Source organism: Cinclus cinclus, chromosome 7 (genome assembly GCF_963662255.1).
Source record: "Cinclus cinclus chromosome 7, bCinCin1.1, whole genome shotgun sequence".
Classification (NCBI taxonomy): Eukaryota; Metazoa; Chordata; class Aves; order Passeriformes; family Cinclidae; genus Cinclus; species Cinclus cinclus.
In genome coordinates, this window is record NC_085052.1 from 36,426,573 (window position 1) to 36,445,640 (window position 19,068).

Genomic DNA, 19,068 nt, shown 5'->3' on the forward strand with positions numbered 1-19,068 from the left:
AACCATTATGACACCATGGAGGCCAAGAATCAAATGATTCATTGTGACATCAAGTGGCCTAAAAGTGCATGGGATGCATTGTGACAGCACAGGGGTTAAGAGAAGCAAGGATCCATTGTGACCCAATGCAGGCTAACAATCTAATGATCCCTTGTGACACCAATGGGCCTAAAAGGGGCAGGGATGTATTGTGAAAGCATGGGGCCCAATTAAAACCTGGTACAATTACGCCACCATGGAGGCCAAGAATCAGGTGATTCATTGTGACATCAACTGGCCTAAAAGGGCATGGGATGCATTGTGACACCACAGAGGTTAAGAGAAGCAAGGAACCATTGTGACCCAATGCAGGCTAACAATCTAATGATCCCTTGTGACACCAATGGGCCTAAAAGGGGCCAGGGATGAATTGTTACAGCACGGGGACCAATAGAAGAAAGGATTTATTATGCCACCATGGAGGCCCAGAATCAAATAATTCATTGTGACATCAAGTGGCCTAAAAGGGCATGGGATGCATTGTGACACCACAGGGGTTAAGAGAAGCAAGGATCCATTGTGACCCAATGGAGGCTAACAATCTAATGATCCCTTTTGACACCAATGGGCCTAAAAGGGGCAGGGATGTATTGTGAAAGCATGGGGCCCAATGAAAACCTGGTACAATTACGCCACCATGGAGGCCAAGAATCAAATGGTTCATTGTGACATCAAGTGGCCTAAAAGGGCATGGGATGCATTATGACACCACAGGGGTAAGGAGAAGCAAGGATCCATTGTGACCCAATGCAGGCTAACAATCTAATGATCCCTTGTGACACCAATGGGCCTAAAAGGGCCAGGGATGAATTGTTACAGCACGGGGACCAATAGAAGCAAGGATCTATTATGCCACCATGGAGGCCCAGAATCAAATAATTCATTGTGACATCAAGTGGCCTAAAAGGGCATGGGATGCATTGTGACACCACAGAGGTTAAGAGAAGGAAGGAACCATTGTGACCCAATGCAGGCTAACAATCTAATGATCCCTTGTGGCACCAGGGGGTATAAAAACGGCCAGGGATGGATTGTTACAGCACGGGGACCAATAGAAGCAAGGATCTATTATGCCCCCGTGGAGGCCAAGAATCAAATGATTCATTGTGACATCAAGTGGCCTAAAAGGGCTTGGAATGCATTGTGACAGCACAGAGGTTAAGAGAAGGAAGGAAACATTGTGACCCAATGCAGGCTAACAATCTAATGATCCCTTGTGGCACCAGGGGGTATAAAAAGGGCCAGGGATGGATTGTTACAGCACGGGGACCAATAGAAGTAAGGATCTATTATGCCCCCGTGGAGGCCAAGAATCAAATGATTCATTGTGACATCATGTGGCCTAAAAGGGCATGGGATGCATTGTGACAGCACAGGGCTTAAGAGAAGCAAGGATCCATTGTGACCCAATGGAGGCTAACAATCTAATGATCCCTTGTGACACCAATGGGCCTAAAAGGGGCAGGGATGTATTGTGAAAGCATGGGGCCCAATTAAAACCTGGTACAATTACGCCACCATGGAGGCCAAGAATCAAATGATTCATTGTGACATCAAGTGGCCTAAAAGGGCATGGGATGCATTGTGACAGCACAGGGGTTAAGAGAAGCAAGGATCCATTGTGACCCAATGTAGGCTAACAATCTAATGATCCCTTTTGACACCAATGGGCCTAAAAGGGGCAGGGATGTCTTTTGAAAGCATGGGGCCCAATGAAAACCTGGTACAATTACGCCACCATGGAGGCCAAGAATCAAATGATTCATTGTGACATCAAGTGGCCTAAAAGGGCATGGGATGCATTATGACACCACAGTGGTAAGGAGAAGCAAGGATCCATTGTGACCCAATGCAGGCTAACAATCTAAGAATCCCTTTTGACACCGGGGGGCGCAAAAGGACCACGGATGAACTCTGACAGAATGGGGACCTATGGAAGCAAGGAACCATTATGACACCATGGACGCCAAGAATCAAATGGTTCGTTGTGACATCAAGTGGCCTAAAAGGGGTTGGAATGCATTGTGACACCACAGAGGTTAAGAGAAGCAAGGAACCATTGTGACCCAATGCAGGCTAACAATCTAAGAATCCCTTTTGAAAGCAGGGGGCGCAAAATGACCACGGATGAACCTTGACAGCATGGGGACCTATAGAAGCAAGGAACCATTATGACACCATGAAGGCCAAGAATCAAATGGTTCATTGTAAGAACAAGTGGCCTAAAAGGGCTTGGAATGCATTGTGACACCACAGAGGTTAAGAGAAGCAAGGAACCATTGTGACCCAATGCAGGCTAACCATCTAATGATCCCTTGTGGCACCAGGGGGTATAAAAAGGGCCAGGGATGGATTGTTACAGCACGGGGACCAATAGAAGCAAGCATCTATTATGCCCCCGTGGAGGCCAAGAATCAAATGATTCATTGTGACATCATGTGGCCTAAAAGGGCATGGGATGCATTGTGACAGCACAGGGGTGAAGAGAAGCAAGGATCAATTGTGACCCAATGGAGGCTAATAATCCCAGGATCCCATTTGACACCAGGGGGCGTAAAAGGGCCAGGGATGAATTGTGACAGCATGGGGCCCAATAGAAACAAGGAACCATTATGACACCATGGAGGCCAAGAATCAAGTGATTCATTGTGACATCAAGTGGCCTAAAAGGGCATGGGATGCATTGTGACACCACAGAGGTTAAGAGAAGCAAGGAACCATTGTGACCCAATGCAGGCTAACAATCTAATGATCCCTTGTGACACCAATGGGCCTAAAAGGGCCAGGGATGAATTGTTACAGCACGGGGACCAATAGAAGCAAGGATCTATTATGCCCCCGTGCAGGCCAAGAATCAAATGATTCATTGTGACATCATGTGGCCTAAAAGGGGATGGGATGCATTGTGACACCACAGGGGTGAAGAGAAGCAAGGATCCATTGTGACCCAATGGAGGCTAACAATCTAATAATCCCGTTTGACACCAATGGGCCTAAAAGGGGCAGGGATGTATTGTGAAAGCATGGGGGCCAATTAAAACCTGGTACAATTACGCCACCATGGAGGCCAAGAATCAAATGATTCATTGTGACATCAAGTGGCCTAAAAGGGCATGGGATGCATTGTCACACCACAGAGGTTAAGAGAAGCAAGGAACCATTGTGACCCAATGCAGGCTAACAATCTAAGAATCCCTTTTGACACCAGGGGGCGCAAAAAGACCACGGATGGACTCTGACAGCATGGGGACCTATAGAAGCAAGGAACCATTATGACACCATGAAGGCCAAGAATCAAATGGTTCATTGTGACATGAAGTGGCCTAAATGGCCTTGGAATGCATTGTGACAGCACAGAGGTTAAGAGAAGGAAGGAACCATTGTGACCCAATGCAGGCTAACAATCTAATGATCCCTTGTGGCACCAGGGGGTATAAAAAGGGCCAGGGATGGATTGTTACAGCACGGGGACCAATAGAAGCAAGGATCTATTATGCCACCGTGGAGGCCAAGAATCAAATGATTCATTGTGACATCAAGTGGCCTAAAAGGGCATGGGATGCATTGTGACAGCACAGGGGTTAAGAGAAGCAAGGATCCATTGTGACCCAATGGAGTCTAATAATCCCAGGATCCCATTTGACACCAGGGGGCGTAAAAGGGCCAGGGATGAATTGTGACTGCATGGGGCCCAATAGAAACAAGGAACCATTATGACACCATGGACGCCAAGAATCAAATGATTCATTGTGACATCAAGTGGCCTAAAAGGGCATGGAATGCATTGTGACACCACAGAGGTTAAGAGAAGCAAGGAACCATTGTGACCCAATGCAGGCTAACAATCTAAGAATCCCTTTTGAAACCAGGGGGCGCAAAATGACCACGGATGAACCTTGACAGCATTGGGACCTATAGAAGTAAGGAACCATTATGACACCATGAAGGCCAAGAATCAAATGGTTCATTGTAAGACCAAGTGGCCTAAAAGGGCTTGGAATGCATTGTGACACCACAGAGGTTAAGAGAAGCAAGGAACCATTGTGACCCAATGCAGGCTAACCATCTAATGATCCCTTGTGGCACCAGGGGGTATAAAAAGGGCCAGGGATGGATTGTTACAGCACGTTGACCAATAGAAGCAAGGATCTATTATGCCACCGTGGAGGCCAAGAATCAAATGATTCATTGTGACATCAAGTGGCCTAAAAGGACATGGGATGCATTGTGACAGCGCAGGGGTTAAGAGAAGCAAGGAACCATTGTGACCCAATGCAGGCTAACTATCTAATGATCCCTTGTGACACCAATGGGCCTAAAAGGGCCAGGGATGAATTGTTACAGCACGGGGACCAATAGAAGCAAGGATCTATTATGCCACCTTGGAGGCCAAGAATCAAATGATTCATTGTGACATCAAGTGGCCTAAAAGGGCATGGGATGCATTGTGACAGCACAGGGGTTAAGAGAAGCAAGGATCCATTGAGACCCAATGGAGGCTAACAATCTAATGATCCCTTTTGACACCAATGGGCCTAAAAGGGGCAGGGATGTATTTTGAAAGCATGGGGCCCAATGAAATCCTGGTACAATTACGCCACCATGGAGGCCAAGAATCAAATGGTTCATTGTGACATCAAGTGGCCTAAAAGGGCATGGGATGCATTATGACACCACAGGGGTAAGGAGAAGCAAGGATCCATTGTGACCCAATGCAGGCTAACAATCTAATGATCTTTGTGACACCAATGGGCCTAAAAGGGCCAGGGATGAATTGTTACCGCACGGGGACCAATAGAAGCAGGGATGTATTATGCCAACATGGAGGCCCAGAATCAAATGATTCATTGTGACATCATGTGGCCTAAAAGGGCATGGGATGCATTGTGACAGCACAGGGGTTAAGAGAAGCAAGGATCCATTGTGACCCAATGGAGGCTAACAATCTAATGATCCCTTTTGACACCAATGGTCCTAAAAGGTGCAGGGATGTATTGTGAAAGCATGGGGCCCAATTAAAACCTGGTACAATTACGCCACCATGGAGGCCAAGAATCAAATGATTCATTGTGACATCAAGTGGCCTAAAAGGGCATGGGATGCATTATGACACCACAGGGGTAAGGAGAAGCAAGGAACCATTGTGACCCAATGCAGGCTAACAATCAAAGAATCCCTTTTGACACCGGGGGGCGCAAAATGACCACGGATGAACTCTGACAGCATGGGTTCCTACAGAAGCAAGGAACCATTATGACACCATGAAGGCCAAGAATCAAATGGTTGATTGTGACATCAAGTGGCCTAAAAGGTCATGGGATGCATTGTGACACCACAGGGGTTAAGAGAACCAAGGAACCATTGTGACCCAATGCAGGCTAACAATCTAATGATCCCTTGTGGCACCAGGGGGTATAAAAAGGGCCAGGGATGGATTGTTACAGCACGGGGACCAATAGAAGCAAGGATCTATTATGCCACCGTGGAGGCCAAGAATCAAATGATTCATTGTGACATCAAGTGGCCTAAAAGGGCATGGGAAGCATTGTGACAGCACAGGGGTTAAGAGAAGCAAGGATCCATTGTGACCCAATGGAGGCTAATAATCCCAGGATCCCATTTGACACCAGGGGGCGTAAAAGGGCCAGGGATGAATTGTGACAGCATGCGGCCCAATAGAAACAAGGAACCACTATGACACCATGTAGGAAAAGAATCAAATTATTCATTTTGACATCAAGTGGCCTAAAAGGGCATGGGATGCATTGTGACACCACAGAGGTTAAGAGAAGCAAGGAACCATTGTGACCCAATGCAGGCTAACCATCTAATGATCCCTTGTGGCACCAGGGGGTATAAAAAGGGCCAGGGATGGATTGTTACAGCACGTTGACCGATAGAAGCAAGGTTCTATTATGCCACCGTGGAGGCCAAGAATCAAATGATTCATTGTGACATCAAGTGGCCTAAAAGGACATGGGATGCATTGTGACAGCGCAGGGGTTAAGAGAAGCAAGGAACCATTGTGACCCAATGCAGGCTAACTATCTAATGATCCCTTGTGACACCAATGGGCCTAAAAGGGCCAGGGATGAATTGTTACAGCACGGGGACCAATAGAAGCAGGGATGTATTATGCCAACATGGAGGCCCAGAATCAAATGATTCATTGTGACATCATGTGGCCTAAAAGGGCATGGGATGCATTGTGACAGCACAGGGGTTAAGAGAAGCAAGGATCCATTGTGACCCAATGCATGCTAACAATCAAAGAATCCCTTTTGACACCGGGGGGCGCAAAATGACCACGGATGAACTCTGACAGCATGGGTTCCTACAGAAGCAAGGAACCATTATGACACCATGAAGGCCAAGAATCAAATGGTTCATTGTGACATCAAGTGGCCTAAAAGGGCATGGGATGCATTGTGACACCACAGGGGTTAAGAGAACCAAGGAACCATTGTGACCCAATGCAGGCTAACAATCTAATGATCCCTTGTGGCACCAGGGGGTATAAAAAGGGCCAGGGATGGATTGTTACAGCACGGGGACCAATAGAAGCAAGGATCTATTATGCCACCGTGGAGGCCAAGAATCAAATGATTCATTGTGACATCAAGTGGCCTAAAAGGGCATGGGAAGCATTGTGACAGCACAGGGGTTAAGAGAAGCAAGGATCCATTGTGACCCAATGGAGGCTAATAATCCCAGGATCCCATTTGACACCAGGGGGCGTAAAAGGGCCAGGGATGAATTGTGACAGCATGCGGCCCAATAGAAACAAGGAACCACTATGACACCATGTAGGAAAAGAATCAAATTATTCATTTTGACATCAAGTGGCCTAAAAGGGCATGGGATGCATTGTGACACCACAGAGGTTAAGAGAAGCAAGGAACCATTGTGACCCAATGCAGGCTAACCATCTAATGATCCCTTGTGGCACCAGGGGGTATAAAAAGGGCCAGGGATGGATTGTTACAGCACGTTGACCGATAGAAGCAAGGTTCTATTATGCCACCGTGGAGGCCAAGAATCAAATGATTCATTGTGACATCAAGTGGCCTAAAAGGACATGGGATGCATTGTGACAGCGCAGGGGTTAAGAGAAGCAAGGAACCATTGTGACCCAATGCAGGCTAACTATCTAATGATCCCTTGTGACACCAATGGGCCTAAAAGGGCCAGGGATGAATTGTTACAGCACGGGGACCAATAGAAGCAGGGATGTATTATGCCAACATGGAGGCCCAGAATCAAATGATTCATTGTGACATCATGTGGCCTAAAAGGGCATGGGATGCATTGTGACAGCACAGGGGTTAAGAGAAGCAAGGATCCATTGTGACCCAATGGAGGCTAACAATCTAATGATCCCTTTTGACACCAATGGTCCTAAAAGGTGCAGGGATGTATTGTGAAAGCATGGGGCCCAATTAAAACCTGGTACAATTACGCCACCATGGAGGCCAAGAATCAAATGATTCATTGTGACATCAAGTGGCCTAAAAGGGCATGGGATGCATTATGACACCACAGGGGTAAGGAGAAGCAAGGAACCATTGTGACCCAATGCAGGCTAACAATCAAAGAATCCCTTTTGACACCGGGGGGCGCAAAATGACCACGGATGAACTCTGACAGCATGGGTTCCTACAGAAGCAAGGAACCATTATGACACCATGAAGGCCAAGAATCAAATGGTTCATTGTGACATCAAGTGGCCTAAAAGGGCATGGGAAACATTGTGACACCACAGGGGTTAAGAGAACCAAGGAACCATTGGGACCCAATGCAGGCTAACAATCTAATGATCCCTTGTGGCACCAGGGGGTATAAAAAGGGCCAGGGATGGATTGTTACAGCACGGGGACCAATAGAAGCAAGGATCTATTATGCCACCGTGGAGGCCAAGAATCAAATGATTCATTGTGACATCAAGTGGCCTAAAAGGGCATGGGATGCATTGTGACAGCACAGGGGTTAAGAGAAGCAAGGATCCATTGTGACCCAATGGAGGCTAATAATCCCAGGATCCCATTTGACACCAGGGGGCATAAAAGGGCCAGGGATGAATTGTGACAGCATGCGGCCCAATAGAAACAAGGAACCACTATGACACCATGTAGGAAAAGAATCAAATTATTCATTGTGACATCAAGTGGCCTAAAAGGGCATGGGATGCATTGTGACACCACAGAGGTTAAGAGAAGCAAGGAACCATTGTGACCCAATGCAGGCTAACAATCTAATGATCCCTTGTGACACCAATGGGCCTAAAAGGGGCAGGGATCAATTGTGAAAGCATGGGGCCCAAGTAAAACCTGGTACAATTATGCCACCATGGAGGCCAAGAATCAAATGATTCATTGTGACATCAAGTGGCCTAAAAGGGCATGGGATGCATTGTGACACCACAGGGGTTAAGAGAAGCAAGGAACCATTGTGACCCAATGCAGGCTAACAATCTAAGAATCCCTTTGGACACCAGGGGGCGCAAAAGGACCACGGATGAACTCTGACAGCAAGGGGACCTATAGAAGCAAGGAACCATTATGACACCATGTAGGCCAAGAATCAAATGGTTCATTGTAAGACCAAGTGGCCTAAAAGGGCTTGGAATGCATTGTGACACCACAGAGGTTAAGAGAAGCAAGGATCCATTGTGACCCAATGCAGTCTAGCAATCTAATGATCCCTTGTGGCACCAGGGGGTATAAAAAGGGCCAGGAATGGATTGTTACAGCACGGGGACCAATAGAAGCAAGGATCTATTATGCCACCGTGGAGGCCAAGAATCAAATGATTCATTGTGACATCAAGTGGCCTAAAAGTGCATGGGATGCATTGTGACAGCACAGGGGTTAAGAGAAGCAAGGATCCATTGTGACCCAATGGAGGCTAACAATTTAATAATCCCTTTGACACCCATGGGCCTAAAAGGGGCAGGAATGAATTGTGAAAGCATGGGGCCCAATTAAAACCTGCTACAATTACGCCACCATGGAGGCCAAGAATCAAATGATTCATTGTGACATCAAGTGGCCTAAAAGGGCATGGGATGCATTGTGACAGCACAGGGGTTAAGAGAAGCAAGGAACCATTGTGACCCAATGCAGGCTAAACATCTAATGATCCCTTGTGGCACCAGGGGGTTTAAAAAGTGCCAGGGATGGATTGTTACAGCACGGGGACCAATAGAAGCAAGGATCTATTATGCCACCATGGAGGCCAAGAATCAAATGATTCATTGTGACATCAAGTGGCCTAAAAGGGCATGGGATGCATTGTGACATCACAGGGGTTAAGAGAAGCAAGGATCCATTGTGACCCAATGGAGGCTAACAATCTAATGATCCCTTTTGACACCAGGGGGCGTAAAAGGGCCAGGGATGAATTGTGACAGCATGGGGCCCAATAGAAACAAGGAACCATTATGACACCATGGAGGCCAAGAATCAAATGATTCATTGTGACATCAAGTGGCCTAAAAGGGCATGGGATGCATTGTGACACCACAGAGGTTAAGAGAAGCAAGGAACCATTGTGACCCAATGCAGGCTAACAATCTAATGATCCCTTGTGACACCAATGGGCCTAAAAGGGGCAGGGATCAATTGTGAAAGCATGGGGCCCAAGTAAAACCTGGTACAATTATGCCACCATGGAGGCCAAGAATCAAATGATTCATTGTGACATCAAGTGGCCTAAAAGGGCATGGGATGCATTGTGACACCACAGGGGTTAAGAGAAGCAAGGAACCATTGTGACCCAATGCAGGCTAACAATCTAAGAATCCCTTTTGACACCAGGGGGCGCAAAAGGACCACGGATCGACTCTGACAACATGGGGACCTATGGAAGCAAGGAACCATTATGACACCATGAAGGCCAAGAATCAAATGGTTCATTGTAAGACCAAGTGGCCTAAAAGGGCTTGGAATGCATTGTGACACCACAGATGTTAGCATATACATATACATTTAATAGTTAGTGGTAGTAATGCTAAGGCTGCAGTTTGTAGCTAGTGCAAGGTAGGCCCTGGGAACTAAGCCAGGGAATGTGCTGAGCTACAGAATAATGAGTTAAGGGCCAGTGGGGCGAAGAAGGACCAACTGGTTATTTATAGGAACAGTAGGGAATTTACTGATGAAGTACAATAAACAGGTGTGGGATTAATCTATAGTTCTAGTTTAGACAAGCATGTAGGATTTATAACCGTTAGAAAGGTATCTTATTGTCTTAACTTAGGCAGGCGTGCAAGAGTTATAACCTTTAGAAATGTTATCTCGAAAATGACTGCTGCCTTTGATGTGAAGTATGTGGACCATAGCATGTAGCCATGGTGAAGCAAGATTTGTAAAAGGGTATAAAACTGTGTAAGATTCACTAAGGGGTTGGGACTTTGACTTTGGACGCTAGGCCTCAGGTCCCCGGGCCCTGAATAAAGCACCGCACAAAACAACTTTGTTGATTTGTGTTTTACTCTTTGGGATCGGGCAGCAGTTTTTGGCGACCGCGGCAGGACTCCGGAGGTGGCTGGGGCGGTTCGCGAGCTGATCCACTCCACGCCGGCACCAGGTGATTCCTGGGGAGTCATCGACCCGCGCCCGACCCCGCTCCTGACGGACAACTGTAACAGGTAAGCCCTAAGGTGCTTTATTATTTGGTTTAGGTGCCTGCCTGATAAGTCGAGGCGGCGATCCTCGCAGGGTTGGGCAGAAGACGTCTCTGGTTGGTAAAGCCTAGGCGCCGACCGTTAGACGCGGCGAAAGCTGCGCAGGATCGGCACTTGCCCCTCGCGGCGTCGAGAAGTGGCAAGTTTGGTTGGTTATTGGTTTATTGGTTAATAATTTGATAATCACTGTCTGTTGGTTTGTTGGTTAAATAATTTGATAATTAGTGTCTGTTGGTTTATTGGTTAATAATTTGATAATCACTGTCTGTTGGTTTGTTGGTTAAATAATTTGATAATTAGTGTCTGTTGGTTTATTGGTTAGTAATTTGATAATCACTGTCTGTTGGTTTGTTGGTTGATAATTTGATAATCAGTGTCTGTTAGTTTGTTGGTTGATGATTTGATAATCAGTGTCTGTTGGTTTGTTGGTTAATAATTCGATAATCAGTATCCGTTGGTTTATTGGTTAATAATTTGAAAATCAATATCTGTTGTAGCCGTGACTGTTGGAAGTGTGTTTGTGAGATAGTATTGTGTGATTGTGTTATTATGATGCCATTTAAAACGTTTAAAGCTTTGGTTCAATCTAATGAAAAGGTTCCGGAAAATACTCCGTTAGGATGTTTGTTGGGGCGTTGGAAAAGAGAAGGGTTCCATCAAGAGTTAAAAAGGGAAAGGATGATTGATTATTGTAATCATTGGTGGCCACAATATGAAACTGGAAGTTCGGGGTGGCCCCTTAATGGGTCTATTGACCGTGGTGTGATATCCCCGTTAATGCAGTTTTTACGGGAAAATGAAAAATGGGATGAGATTCCTTATTTGGATTTGTTTTATACCCTAAAAGGCAAACCCGAATGGCAGAAAGAATGTGGTATTATGGTATTACAGGTAGAGGAACAAAATTGTCAAGGTTGTAGGCAAAGGAATAGGTGTAATGGTTGTTTGACAAAGCTGACAAGCCAGGAAGAGGACCTATCTTTGCTTGTAGCTCCTAGTGCCCCTCCTGCAGAATTAGCTTCGGAAGAGGAAGATAGTGATAAAGAAGAAAGAGAAATAATACAAACCCCAGAAATGGGGAAGGGCTCCCAGGAATCGATAATACCTTGTCCTGGGGAGCCATCTCCCGGTCATACCCGTAATATACCGAGAACCCCTATTGCAGAAAGAACTAGACAAGGGAGGAAAAATAGGGAAAAACCCCAACTGATAGCCCCTTTAAGGGAAGCTATGGGACCTCAGGGTGAGAAGGTGTTTATTAAAGTCCCGTTCTCACCTGGGGATCTGATAATTTGGAAACAAGCAGCAGGGTCATACCGGGAGGATCCGGACAAGGTTGCTCGAGTGGTAAAAATGATAATAAAAACACAAAATCCTGATTGGAATGATTTACAGGTGTTACTAGATACCTTGATGGATTCAACCGAGAAAGAGATGGTGTTACGGGCAATGACAGAACGAGCCAGGGAAATGTTGAGGGTACAAATGATGGATGGAACTCTAAATGACTTGGTCCCGAGAGAGGACCCCGGGTGGGATCCTAACACCAGTCGGGGTTGGAAAAGACTTCAAGTTTATCAAGAATTAATAATAGAAGGGATTAGAACGGGGATGCCAAAAACAATGAATTGGTCAAAACTGTATTCCATAAGACAGGATAAAAGTGAGTCCCCGTCAGCATTCCTGGAGCGGCTGAAGGAAACTGCACGCAGATTTACTAATTTAGAGGTTGATGGGGAGGCAGGGAAATTACAGTTGGCTTTGATTTTTATGGGGCAATCTCAGGATGATATTAGGAAAAAGCTGCAAAAGTTAGAAGGGGAGGACACTCGGAACCTAGAGAAAATGCTAGAAGTGGCATGGAAGGTATATAATAATAGAGAAAAAGAGACAGCAAAGAGACATCAGGCAAATATTTTAGCAGTATTGCAACACGCTACGGGAGGAAGCCCAAGAGGACGAGGACGGGGCCGGGGTGGTATGGGTCGAGGAAGGGGCATAATTCAGCAGAATTTGGGAAGGGGAGCAATGGGAGGATTGGGAAATCCCTTCGGGGGGCAAGGAAAATTGGGTCCTAATCAATGCGCCTTCTGCAGACAGTTAGGTCACTGGAAAAATGAATGTCCAGTCAAATGGGGAATGGGTAATGTGGGGAATGTAAATCCTATGGGAAACGCAGGAGCTACCACGGGGCCGGTAGATGTCGCTCAAGCATTTGTGTTAGGCAACTATCAAAATCAGAGCTGACTAGATCAGGATCTGAAGGTAGTATTGGAGGTAGGGGGACAAGAACGAGAATTTAGAGTTGATACGGGAGCAACACATTCGGTTTTGAATACAAAATTAGGGTTATTAAGTGATGCAAAAATTCAAGTAATAGGGGCAACTGGGCAAGTAGAAGAGAGGACATTTTTGCAGCCGTTAGACATAAAATTCGGGGGAAAAGAATTTGATCATCAATTCCTGTATATGCCTAATTGCCCAGAGTCACTGTTTGGAAGGGATCTGTTATCTCTTCTAAATGTGAGAATATTATTTGAAGGAGGACGAGTGAAATTAGAAATTCCTGATAAAGAAATATCTAGACTATTTGTGATTAAGGAGGTAGAGCCCACCCCAATTCCTGAAGAGGTTGAACAGGCAGTGGTACCTTGGGTTTGGGAAACCGGCACTCCAGGTAAGTCTAAGGCAGCTCAACCAGTAGTGGTTGAGCTAAAGGAGGGAGTCCAACCGGTAAGGATTAGACAATATCCGATTAAGTTAGAAGCTAGGAAAGGAGTAGCCCCCATGATTGCTCAATTCTTAATCCAAGGTATTTTGCAAGAATGTGAGTCAGAATTTAATACCCCAATTTTTCCAGTACGAAAACCCAATGGTAAATATAGGTTAGTTCAGGATCTGAGAGCTATAAATAATATAACCAAGGATATCCACCCAGTGGTGGCAAACCCCTATACTTTGTTAACATCTGTGTCTGAAAGATTTCAATGGTTTACAGTAATTGATTTAAAAGATGCTTTCTTCTGCATCCCTCTGGCATTTGAAAGTAGGAAATATTTTGCATTCGAGTGGGAAGACCCTGACTCTGGCCGGAAGAAACAGCTTACTTGGACACGACTTCCGCAAGGATTCAAGAATTCCCCCACAATATTTGGGAACCAGTTAGCCAAGGAATTGGAGGAATGGAAAACAACACAGGTAAAAGAATCTCCCTTTTCTCATGTAATACTTCAATATGTAGATGACATTTTCCTGGCCACAGAAGAAAGGGACATTTGCCTAAATTTAACTATAAGCTTATTGAACATGCTAGGCCAGGCTGGATATCGGGTCTCGAAAGAAAAGGCCCAACTCATCCGGACAAGTGTGTTATATTTGGGCTGTGAAATAACACAAGGAGTAAGGCAATTAGGAGCAAATAGAATTGAAGCCATCTGCACCATACCTATTCCCCGAAATCATCAGGAACTAAGATCCTTTCTAGGAATGGTAGGATGGTGCCGGCTGTGGATACCGAATTTCGGACTCCTGGCCAAACCCTTATATGAGGCACTAAAAGAGACACAGTTACGGTGGGACAAGCCACAGCAGAATGCATTCCAAGGGCTAAAGCAAGCACTAAAAGAAGCCCCGGCATTGGGACTACCTGATTTAACTAAGGACTTTCAATTATATGTAAATGAGAGACAGAGACTGGCTTTAGGAGTACTCACGCAAAAGTTGGGATCATGGAAGCGTCCGGTCGGCTATTTTTCGAAACAACTAGATGCAGTCAGCTCTGGATGGCCGTCCTGTTTGCGAGCCGTGGCAGCTACTGTACTATTGATTCAGGAATCAAGAAAATTGACTTTGGGTAAGAAAATAGAAGTGTTTGTGCCTCACATGGTGATAACAGTTCTGGAACAAAAAGGGGGGCATTGGTTGTCCTCCAGCAGAATGTTGCAATATCAAGCAATATTAAGGGAACAAGATGATGTTGAGCTAAAAGTAACTAACCATATCAATCCAGCAGAATTTCTCCGCAGTGAGCAGGAAGAAGGCGAATTGACCCACGACTGTGTGGAAGTCATTGAACAAGTCTTCGCTAGCCGCACTGACCTGAAAGACGTGCCATTGGAGTCTCCGGACTGGGAACTGTTTACAGATGGATCCAGTTTCGTCGAGAATGGGACCAGGTATGCGGGTTATGCGGTGGTAACGCTCCTCCAGGTCGTGGAAGCTAAAGCCCTCACCCCGGGAACATCAGCGCAGAAAGCAGAGATTGTGGCTTTGATTCGCGCCTTGGTTTTGAGTCAAGGAAAGAAGGTAAATATATGGACTGACTCTAAATATGCATTTGGAGTTCTGCATGTCCATGGAGCATTATGGAAAGAAAGAGGACTGTTAAGTTCTCAAGGGACATCTATAAAACATCGAAACGAAATCCTATCTCTTTTGGATGCTGTGCATAAACCAGCTGCAGTAGCAGTAATGCATGTGAGAGGACATCAGAAGGAAGAAGGAAAAATCTTCCAAGGAAATAATCTAGCAGATGCTACTGCTCGGAAAGTGGCACGTGAGGTTTGGACACAATTGGCATTGATTCCGACAAAGGTAAGCCCAGTCACTCCTCACCTAGAGCAGAAGCCCAATTACTCCTTAGAAGATGAAAGACTGGCCAGACTTGTGAATGCCCAGAAGAACGCGTTAGGGTGGTATGTGACCGACATAGGGCAAGTATTAGTACCTGTCAAGATCATGAAAATAATTTTAGAAGCAGAACACAACAAATGCCACTGGGGGGCAGAGGTATTGGTTAAATTTTTAAAGAAAGAAATCATTTCTAACCAGATGTTGACTTTAGCTAAACGAGTTAATGCAATGTGCCCAGTCTGTATAAAGAACAATCCTGTAGTGAGGAAGCAGATTCAATTAGGAAAATTACAGGTAGGACCAGAGCCAGGTGATTATTGGCAAGTTGACTTTTCAGAGTTGCCCAGGGCTCAAGGGTACAGATACCTTCTGGTATATGTATGTACTTTTTCGGGATGGCCCGAGGCTTTTCCGTGCAGAACTAACCAGGCTAAGGAGGTGGTCAAAACCTTATTAAGGGAAATTATTCCTAGGTTTGGAGTACCCCTGGGAATTTCATCAGATAGGGGACCACATTTTGTGGCCGGAATAGTACAAGACATAGCACGAGTGCTCGATGTTAAATGGAATTTACATACCCCATGGAGACCTCAATCAAGTGGGCAGGTAGAAAGAATGAATCAGACATTGAAAGGTCAGATTAAGAAAATCTGTCAAGAAGCTAAGATTCAATGGCCGCAAGCATTACCATTGGCTTTGTTAAGAATCAGGATTAAACCCAGGGAAAAGGTAGGAGTAAGTCCATATGAAATACTATATGGCAGACCATATCATGCAACAACATTAAAAGGTGATCCTCACGTGGTTGGGGACCAAATGCTCTTTAACTATGTTCTATCTCTTAACAAGACTCTTACAGCTTTGAGAGGTGCTTTGCAGTGGAACCGCCCTCTGCCGCTGGAAAATCCAGTCCATGACATCCAACCAGGAGACCGGGTGTATGTAAAGAACTGGAGCACGGACCCCTTGAAGGAATCATGGGAGGGTCCACGTCAGGTGATTATGACAACCTTCACGGCGGCAAAAGTCGAGGGCATCAACAACTGGATCCACTACACCCGGATCAAGAAAGTCCCTACTCATTGGGAAGTGCAGCCACTGTCTTCCACCAAGATGGTTATTCGAGCCAAACCCACCGACCCAAGACCTACATCTTAATCATTGGACTGATCATGTCATGTCAAGTAACTTTAACTCATGAATCTGTTGTGATTACTGTTCTAGAGCCGGTGACTATGGCGGTTGAAGGAATGAATGTAAATCTGACTTGTTCATTCACCAATGACCAGGGAGCTGGATCCGAAGAAGTCAATGTAAGATGGAAAAAGGATATGGATTGGGTAGACACAGGTATTGTCACAACTTGGGATATGAAAACACAAATGGGAAACACTACCCTACAATTGATAAATGTAACTTCGGGATCTGAAGACAAGTATTTATGTGGAGTCTGGATCAGAGATAGTTTCGACTACGGTAACTTGAAATTACGGGTAATGTCATTATTAGGGGATGGTACCAAGAAGGGGGATGTTGAGGTCATTCCAACCTCAGCCTATGTAGACATGTGGGACAGTCCTCCTTTGCGAATGAATTGTACTTTCCGATTGAAAAACGAGTGTGAATATGGGATACGAGTTAAGTGGTGGAGGGAAAATTCTCAGGGAATGTGGAATCAAATCAGCGAAGGAGTTAGCTGGTGGTCCGAAGGAACCGTGGGAGGAGGATGGTTAAATATTACTGATCTGAAGATTGGGAAATTCGGAAGTAGATACTTGTGTATAGTCTCATGTGGAGAAATGGGTGACTTTGGAATACGAAACGTCAGGGCTTGGTCGCATTTGAGAGGTGGAATCACTGGCCAACGTGGGGTCTATAGTGGGCGGGGACATGCAATAACTGCAGTTTATCTTAATAGCATCAGAGGAACTCACAGAAGAACTCGAGCCATAGATGTAACATTTCCCCGCAGTCAGGAACAGGAAAATTTGATAGTAGGATTAATTCGGGACTTTGGTAAAGTGCAGAATGTTTCCTCGATTACAGCTTGTTTACCTTTACCACAGGCAGCCGGGGAGCCGATACCGTGGGGAATCATCCCAGTAAAAACTTTACCCAGGGCATTCGTGGATTTTACTTGGAGTTGTAAATTGATACCAAAGGAGTATGTAGAAAAGAAGGAAGGATGCCAATTAATTAGGAATATGTTGGAAAAAGATTGCCAGCAAATGCCAGGCTACTATGCGTGGGTTAGTAAAATGAACAAATGCATTGTGGAAGGACCAATAAGGGAACCCTGTAATAAGGTTTGGATGCAGGTAAAACGCACAAGAAATGAAGAAGTATGTCAAAACATTACGCAATGACAGTCTTTAGAAGACGATTGGGGAGCAATTTGGGGACCAAGTTTATTAGAGACATATAGTTACCTAGGGACTGTGAATTGGTGCATTGAATGGATAGGAAATAAGAACCAGACTTATACTAGAGTATTAACAACAGAGACAGCTCAGAGGACATCAACTGGGACAACAGAGACATGGAATTGTTCACGAGTTATTACTTGTGATACTCCAGAAGCAGAAATAGGTTTGGTACCAGTAAGAGTGTTACTCAAGTGGGGATGCGAATGTAGAGGGTACAATCATACAATTAGGGGAGAGATGGCCGGTAACAAACAAGTAGATTGCAAAACTACCACTATCAGAAGCCCTGGTAACTTGGTCTGGGTAATGGGACATGGGAAATGGACCACTCATATACCGATCGATGGGATGGTAACTCAAATAACTTTAGGAGTTCCTACCTTATGTCCATTCTGGAAACAATCTAAACTTAATAAACAAGAAATACAGGCCAGGCAAAGGAGAGACATAGGAGATGAAATTATTGAAGAAAATGAGTGGCATGAACCGTCAGGGGGAGTAAAATTCGGATGGGCACTAGAATCTTTATTTGCACCTATCTCCACATATCGAAATAGGGAAATGTTGTATAGACTCCTGGGACAGACCGAAAGATTAGCAGCAGCCACCAAGAAGGGATTTAAAGATTTAAATTCACAATTACAGGCAACCACTCGGATGACATTGCAAAACCGGATGGCATTAGATATGCTGTTACTAAGAGAGCATGGAGTTTGTGGATATCTGCATGGGAAGACAGATCATTGCTGTATTCATATCCCAAATGTGACAAAGGAAGTAGAAAAAGATATAGATCAATTGGAGAATATTGAATCTAAAACTAGGGAAATAGCAAAAGATGCGGAATATAACTGGATTGGAGCAATATTCAGCTCTCTAGGGATCCAGGTCTCTGGTTGGATATCCTCAATTGTTCAATATGCAATAATATTGTTGATATTAATTGGAGTTGTGTATGGAGTTTACAGATGTCTTCTAGGAGTAATCACCAGAGAAGGAATTCATACCCGGAGAATAATGAAGGCTATGACCAGGAACGGACAACCGGCTGGGAACACACCGCCTCCTTCGTGCTTAGAGACGGTTACATGAAGAATGGAGGGAAGAAGTTGAGCATCCTTGCAGAAGATTGAAGGATGCTCAAAAGGGGGGAGTTGTTAGCATATACATATACATTTAATAGTTAGTGGTAGTAATGCTAAGGCTGCAGTTTGTAGCTAGTGCAAGGTAGGCCCTGGGAACTAAGCCAGGGAATGTGCTGAGCTACAGAATAATGAGTTAAGGGCCAGT

General features: G+C 45.1%; 1 protein-coding gene across 1 annotated transcript in view; it reads left to right on the top strand.

Moving 5' to 3' along the window:
- LOC134046453 (uncharacterized) overlaps window positions 1-16,510 on the top strand; it is a 124,021-nt gene extending 107,511 nt beyond the window's left edge. The window contains exons 2-7 of the mRNA XM_062496919.1: window positions 10,546-10,684; window positions 10,792-10,868; window positions 13,398-15,208; window positions 15,314-15,432; window positions 15,591-15,646; window positions 16,263-16,510. Of these exons, the coding sequence (XP_062352903.1) occupies window positions 10,546-10,684; window positions 10,792-10,868; window positions 13,398-15,208; window positions 15,314-15,432; window positions 15,591-15,646; window positions 16,263-16,510 (2,450 nt within the window). The remainder of the gene's footprint in view (window positions 1-10,545; window positions 10,685-10,791; window positions 10,869-13,397; window positions 15,209-15,313; window positions 15,433-15,590; window positions 15,647-16,262) is intronic.
- The last annotated feature ends 2,558 nt before the right edge of the window (window positions 16,511-19,068 follow it).